Source organism: Danio rerio, chromosome 7 (genome assembly GCF_052040795.2).
Source record: "Danio rerio strain M-AB ecotype USA chromosome 7, GRCz13ab, whole genome shotgun sequence".
NCBI lineage: Eukaryota > Metazoa > Chordata > Actinopteri > Cypriniformes > Danionidae > Danio > Danio rerio.
Window position 1 is genome coordinate 10547501 of NC_141027.1, and position 7500 is coordinate 10555000.

The 7500-nt window shown below is 33.1% G+C and overlaps 1 protein-coding gene across 5 annotated transcripts in view; it reads left to right on the plus strand.

Moving 5' to 3' along the window:
- fah (fumarylacetoacetate hydrolase (fumarylacetoacetase)) overlaps positions 1-7500 on the plus strand; it is a 41401-nt gene that overhangs the window by 4271 nt on the left and 29630 nt on the right. For all 5 annotated transcript variants that reach the window (NM_001441781.1, NM_001441782.1, NM_001441783.1 and 2 more), the window contains 2 exon segments: positions 4385-4434; positions 5738-5828. In NM_001441781.1, coding sequence (NP_001428710.1) covers positions 4385-4434; positions 5738-5828 — 141 coding nt within the window.

Below are 7500 nucleotides of genomic sequence, written 5' to 3' on the forward strand. Positions count from 1 at the left end.
AATTATTACTCATTACTCATTATTGCTTTTATTACTATTACCATTAATAATAATAACAATAATAATTCATATTAGAGTGATTTCTGAAGGATCGTGTGACTGAAGACAAAGTAATGAAGCTGAATATTCATCTTTATAATCAATGCACTCAGAAAAAATGGTACAGTGTTGTACCAAAGAAGGTACAAACCCCTTCTCACTGTGTCAGTACTTTTTTATGGAACAGAATTGTACTTTAAGACAAAGAAGCAAATTTGTATCATTGCAGTTTGTACCTTTTAAGGACATAATCTGTACCATGGGAAACCAAAATGTATTGGTTTTTAAAACCTGATACAATATTGTACCTTCATCAAAGGTACAAATCTGATCCATGAAGGTACCACTACAGTGACAAGACACTTTGTACCTTAACAGTGAAACGTGTTCCTTCGAGTACTTTTTAAAGGCAATTTGCTTTATCCAAAATGTGTCAATTTACTTTCAGTAAATATAAAACATCAAATCATTTATTATACAATCTTTTTAAAAAGTTTCTTTTTGTGTAAAAAACATTTTCAGTTTACAATAAAGAATAAAACTATTTTAACATAAATGAAAAGATCAGTTTTTTTTGCTAAACATTTCACAACTCTTTTTACTAAAATGTTACAGAAATGCATTCTCCCATCTACAATATAAAGCCTTTTTTCTCCACTTTTCACACAACACCTTTGTTATCACTTAATTTCATTTAATGTACTTAATTTTAAAATAGGCATATAATGCAATAATATTGTAACGAGATATGCACAATGTTTAATCAGTTTTACAATACTAGTGTCTGCATGAACACTGCATATGCAGGAGTTTTGCCAGCTCACATACGTAGTGGAAAGCAAACGGTGCGGATATCAACAATGAAAATGTGTTTATCAGAAAATGCTCCCCAAATGTTTCACTTTCAAATCACTTTTGCTTTTCCAGTAATTTTTATTTTCATAATATTATAAATAATGAATTGATATTGTAATAAAGGAGTTGTCCAACACTTCTGTAACTTTTTCATAAGAACAATTTTGTACCTTCATTTCAATTGTACCATAACAGGTACAGAACAGTATCATAAGACACAACTTTTACAAAGGTACAAAATGTATTTGTACCACCGTGTACCTTTTTTCTGAGAGTGTAGAATAGTGTAGTACTATTTGTACTGTATTTGTGAAGATATAAATGCAGCCCTGGTGAGCAGGAGAAGCTTATCTTAAAACTTTTAAAAAATCTTACTGACTGTAGATTTAAGCAGAACGCTTTTGAGCGGATAGAAGCTGACAAGACATAAAATACAAAATTATATATCTTATTGTTTAGGTATTTTAGGTTTACAATGTAAATCAAGTTAGAAGCACTTGTTTGGTAAACAAAGCTACAGCAGTCTTCTTATATAAGATAATGGTATGTTGAGTATGTTAACCCTGAAATGAGAGAAACTCTGGGTTTTCCGTTTCAAAGTAACAGGTTTATCAAACTGGAGAAAGTAGAGTAAGTCTAACCCGTTTCTGAAAGAGAGGTAACTTTAACTCTAAGTCAGTTACCGTGGTAACTTACTCTCTGAACCTAACCTGGTCAGGAGCAGGTTGTATTCTCTAAACTCTGAGTTTCTGTTGGTCTCCTTCCCTTTTTTAAAGACGAAGTGGTATTTCTCTCCTTAGCCTTACGTTTCCACCCACCGATTTTAATGCTCATTTTGGAGATGCGCATAAAACAAAACGTCATGATGCACATAACTTTTGAAAATACGCATAATAAAACATGCTCATAACTGAGTAGGATTCAATTTTATTCGTTAAGAAAACATGAACATAAAGTGAGATGAAAACACTTTTGCTAAACAAATTCCAGTGTGTGCATTAAAAAAAGGTTTGTTATAAGAGATGATGATGAAAATGTGTGTGAATAGACAAACCAGCAGGCTGAGAGCATTGTAAAACATCTTAAATGTTGTTTTGGTCGTTCTCAAACGCCTTAACAGTTTCAGTATTAATGTACCTTATATTATTAAGTACCTCCAGAGTGTCAAGGGCGTCTGTTCTTTGCATCTCATAGCTTTAAACGCCTCCATGTGTTCATTGTGTGTCAACACTGTCTTCTGAGGCATTTACATTTATAAAATAAAGTGCATTTATTAAATAAAGAAAAGACTGACGTAGCTTCTTCTGCCGCAGTAAATTCTGTTTTTGCTGTTGATATTTGGCGCCAGTTAATCAGGAAGTGATGATTTTATCTTTGATTTATTGGATGGAAACGCTGCTTTATTCGCACATCTTTTATTCCAGTTTTGCACATAAATTTAATTAATATTTTTGGATGTAAACACAGCTATTGCTTACATATTAGTGACACACAGAACAAAGTCATGTACGAGAACGGCTTGTCCTTTTTAAATAATTAGCTTAAATTCTCTGACCTTTGACATGTACTGTTACTAGATTATTGGGCTTATTATTCTTTCTAAAACTATTGTTTAGTTCTGCTTACATTATAAATGTCACATCAACCTCTACCACTTGATCAATATAGAGGCTGACACACAAGTGCCCCGTTAAATCTATTAAAACTGATCAACGAGTATTAAAGTGGGAACGTGTGTAAATGTCACACATTACATTGCTTTTTTTATTATACTAAAATATTGAAATACTTTAGATGTAAAGTTCCGCATTAACTTGAGCAGCTGTTTTCCTACATTAACAGTCTCTGCTTCATTGATGCAGTGGTGTTGCTTTTTAAAATGTATAGTCATATCTGCTGTAACTCTGCATGAGCACATCAAGTTCAGCTGGAGAAAGAAATGCTGATCTCTTTTTTTCAGATGTTGCCGTAGTGGTAATGTCTGCACTCCAATGATAATGCCTTTTTATAGTCATACGCGCTTAACTCCGAGTTGGTCTACTCAAAGTTGATTGACCTAATTCAGATCAGCTGTTCTGAAACCGAAAACTCTGAGTTGATTTACCGAGAGATTAAAAACCCTGAGTTTAAGTTTAAACTCCGAGTTGTTTGAACCTCCTTTCTGAAACAGGCCCAACATCTCATATTATATATAATATCTACAAAAGACAGAAAATATCACTGTGCAAATTGTATTGTACATAAATCGAATACTTTAGCATATTATTCAATAAAAAAAATTATAATAAAATCAATAAATAAATAAAAAATATATATATAGGCGAAGCAGTGGCGCAGTAGGTAGTGCTGTCGCCTGACAGCAAGAAGGTCGCTGGTTCTTCTACATTGTCCGAGTGTATGAGGGTGACAGGCCCAGACGACAGGCTGGCCGGAATGTGTAAAAAAAGTCATTATCATATGGACAAGTCTAAAATGGCTTGTTCCAAAGAGCCGACCCCGCAACCATACGGGACTAAGGCTGAAGAAGAAGATATATATATATATATATATATATATATATATATATATATATATATATATATATATATATATATATGTGTGTGTGTGTGTGTGTGTGTATGCATTTTTGCATTAGGCAAGTTAATAAACAGACTCAATGTGCTCAATAAAATCGTTAAAACAGGTGTAAACAGTACACATTATACAAAATTTACCCTCATTAAACATCCGAACATATTCCTTTTTTTTTTTAAACAGGCATTTTATAGTTTGGATGGGTTAGTAAACATTACTTTATAAAACACCCATAACCTATTATCTCTTACAGTGCTATGCATTTATTACAGTATTATTATTTTATTATATTGTTGTTTATTATAATACAATTATATTTTGTTAATTTGCAATTAGTTAATACATTTAATGTATTATTATTTTAATAATTGATTGATTAAAAAAAATGGGAATTAACATTAGAGAAATAGAGAAAAGATGAATTTTTATATACAGTTATATATACAGGGCAAAATTATTCGCCTTCCTGTGCAATATTTATTTATTTATTTTTTAATATTTCTCAAGAGATATTTAAGGGCTTAAGGAATTTTTCACAGTATTTCCTAAAATATCTTTTCTTCTGGAGAAAGTCTTATTTGTTTTATTTAGGCTACAATATAAGCAGTTTTTGATTTTTATAAACTATTTTAGGGACAATATTATTAGCCGCTTTAAGCAATATTGCTTTCAGTTGTCTACAGAACAAACCATCGTTATACAATAACTTGCCTAATTACCCCAGTTAAGCCTTTAAATGTCTTTAAAAGCTGAATACTAGTGTCTTGAAAAATATCCAGTAGATTATGTTATCTAATAACTATTATGTTTGGAAATGTGTTGAAAAAATCTTAAAAATTTTACAGCAGGGCTAATAATTTTGACTTCAACTGTATTTAACAGCCTGTATGTTCAAGTTTGTATTTGTATTTTCCAGGGCGTTTGTTCATCAGAGTTTAGCCGTGATGCATCTCCCAGCAGAAATAGGTATGTGTTACAATAAAACACCAGATATTTCCATATGACAAGTCCATATTTCATCCATAAATTAAATCCGATACTCAATATAGACAGCAAATCAACGTGCAAGTCCAAAGACATGGGGTATAGGTGAATTGGGTAAACTAAAATTGTCCATAGTGTATGAGTGTGAACGAGTGTGCATGGATGTTTCCCAGTGGTTGGTTGCAGCTGGAATCCGCTGCATAAAACATATGCAGGATAAGTTGGCGGTTCCTTCCGCTGTGGCAACCCCATATTCATAACGGGACTAAGCCGAAAAGAAAATGAATGGTTATGTGTTTTGAGCAGAAAACTGTCTGAAATTAAGACTGTAAATGCACTATATAAATATGCATTACTTGCTTATTAAAGATATTAATCTGAAAGGATGAATGTGCATAAAATAAAGCATAATCTACACTTTCATGCGGGCTTCAATACAGTCCTGCAGAAGCACAGCTCATGGTTATTTTTCAGAGTCACCACTAGAGGTCAATGTTCACTAGTTATGGATGTCAGAAGTCTTTCTCGAGACGTTACATCTGCCTGCTTTTGTGTTTATTCTGTATTTTTTGTTTTTATTTATGCGTTTTATTTTCGTATTTGCCAAAATGTATAATAATTCATGCTTAATTCTATCAAGGATTTAATAAACTTAGTGTGAAAAAGTATTTGCCCCCTTTTAATCACTTTTTTCTATGTAGTTTTGGGTTTAGTTCTGCCATAATAATAAAAATGTCAATTTAAAAACGACACTGTGTGTTTACTTGTTATCTTTGACTAATATTTACATTTGATTGATGATCTGAAACTTTAAATTAGGCCAAACATGCAAGAAATAAGAAATTAGTGAGGGGGCAAACACTTTTACACACCACTGTAGGTTAATGTATTATTTCACTTTTGAAAAACCGCAAGAAGGTTGCTGGTTCGAGTCCCGGCTGAGTCAGTTGGCATTTCTGTGTGGAGTTTGCATGTTCTCCCAGTGTTGGCGTGTGTTTCCTCTGGGTGCTCCGGTTTCCCCCACAGTCCCAAGAAATGCGCTATAGGTGAATTGAACAAACTAAATTGCCCGAAGTGTTTGAGTGTGTGTGAATGTAAGAGTGTATCTGTGTTTCCCAGTAGCATCCGCTGCATAAAACATATGCTGGAATAGTTGGCGGTTCATTCTCCTGTGGCGAACCCAGATAATTAGGTACAGGAAAATGAATGAGTACTGACTTCCACAGTTATCACTACACATGTTTATTCCTCATAAAGCCTGCTTTTCCTTTATTTTCCCCAACAGGCGACTACACAGACTTCTACTCTTCTCGAGATCACGCCACCAACGTTGGAATAATGTTCCGTGGAAAAGAAAATGCCTTGATGCCCAACTGGTACGTGACAGGCCATTAATAATATTTCTCGTCCTCTTAAAGGGACAGTTCACTCAAAGCGAAAAATTCTGTCATCATTTACTCTTTTTCCAAATCTTTATGTTTCTTTCCTCTGTTGAAGTAGAAAGAAGATATTTTGAAGAATGTTAGAAACCGGTAACCACTGACTCCCATAGTATTTATTTTCCCTACTATGGAAGTCTGTATGGTATGTCTATATGGTTACAGGTTTTTATCTTTCTTTAAAATATCTTCTTTAGTGTTGTTGTTATGTTGAGCATTTGGGTTTTCTTGTTTGTGTGCAATACATTTTAAAAAGTCATTTAAAAGGATAGTTCACCCAAAAAGGTAATTCTGTCATAATTTACTCTTGTTCCAACCCTTTTTGCATTTCTTTCTTCTGTTGAACATCAAAGAATATATTTTGAAGAATGTTAGAAACTGGTAACCATTGACTGCCATTGTATTCATTTTCTACTATAGAAGTCAATGGTTACAGTTTTTTAGCTGTGTTCAAAACATAATCTTTTTGTGTTCAACAAAAGAAAGAAGCTCATAAAGGAGATATTTCAAAGAATGTTGGAAACCTGTAACAATTGACTTTCAAAGTATTTGTTTTTCCTACTATGAAAGTCAATGGTTACAGGCTTTTTTCTTTCATCGAAAGATCTTCTTTAATATTAATAGCTTTGTTCAAAATATCTTCTTTTGTGTTCAGCAAAAAATAGAAACTGATAAAGGAGATATTTTAAAGAATGTTGGAAACCTGTAACCATTGACTTCCATAGTATTTGTTTTTCCTACTATGGATGCTAATGATTACAGGTTTACAGCTTTCTTTAAAATATCATCTTTAGTGTTGTTCTGATGTTCTGCTCTTGGTTTTTGATTTTTCTGCACTTGTTTATGAATTCGGCTCTTGTTTGGGTGCAGTTTATTTTTAAAAGTCACTTAAACGGTAAGTTCACCCAAAAATGTATTTCTGTCATCATTGACTTTTGTTCCATACCTTATGTGTTTCATTCTTCTGTTGAACACGAAAGAAGATATTTTGAACAATGTTGAACACCGGTAACCATTAACTCCTGTAGTATTTATGTTCCCTACTATGGAAGTCAATGGTTACAGGTTTTCATCTTTCTTTAAAATAACTTCTTTAGTGTTGTTCTGATGCTCTGTTTTTGGGCTTTTGATTTTTCTGCACTTGTTTATAAATTCAGCTCTTGCTTGGGTGCAATACATTTAAAATGAGTCATTTAAATGGGTAGTTCACCTAAAATTTTAATTCTGTCATCATTTACTTTTGTTCCAAACCTTTTTGCCTTGCTTTCTTCTGTTGAACGCAAAAGAAGATATTTTGAAGAATGTTAGAAACCGGTAACCATTGATTCCCATGGTATTTATTTTCTTTACTATGGAAGGGTTTTCAGCTTTGTTTAAAGTATTATCTTTTGTGTTCAACAAAAGAAAGAAACTTGTAAAGGAGATAATCTAAAGCACAGATGTCAAACTCAGTTCCAAAAGGGCCGCAGCTCTGCACAGTTTAGTTCCAACCCTAATTAAACACACCTGATCAAACTAATTGAGTCCTTCAGGCTTGTTTGAAACCTACAGGTAAGTGTGTTGGAGCAGGGTTGGAACCAAACTGTGCAGGGCTTCGGCCCTCCAGGAA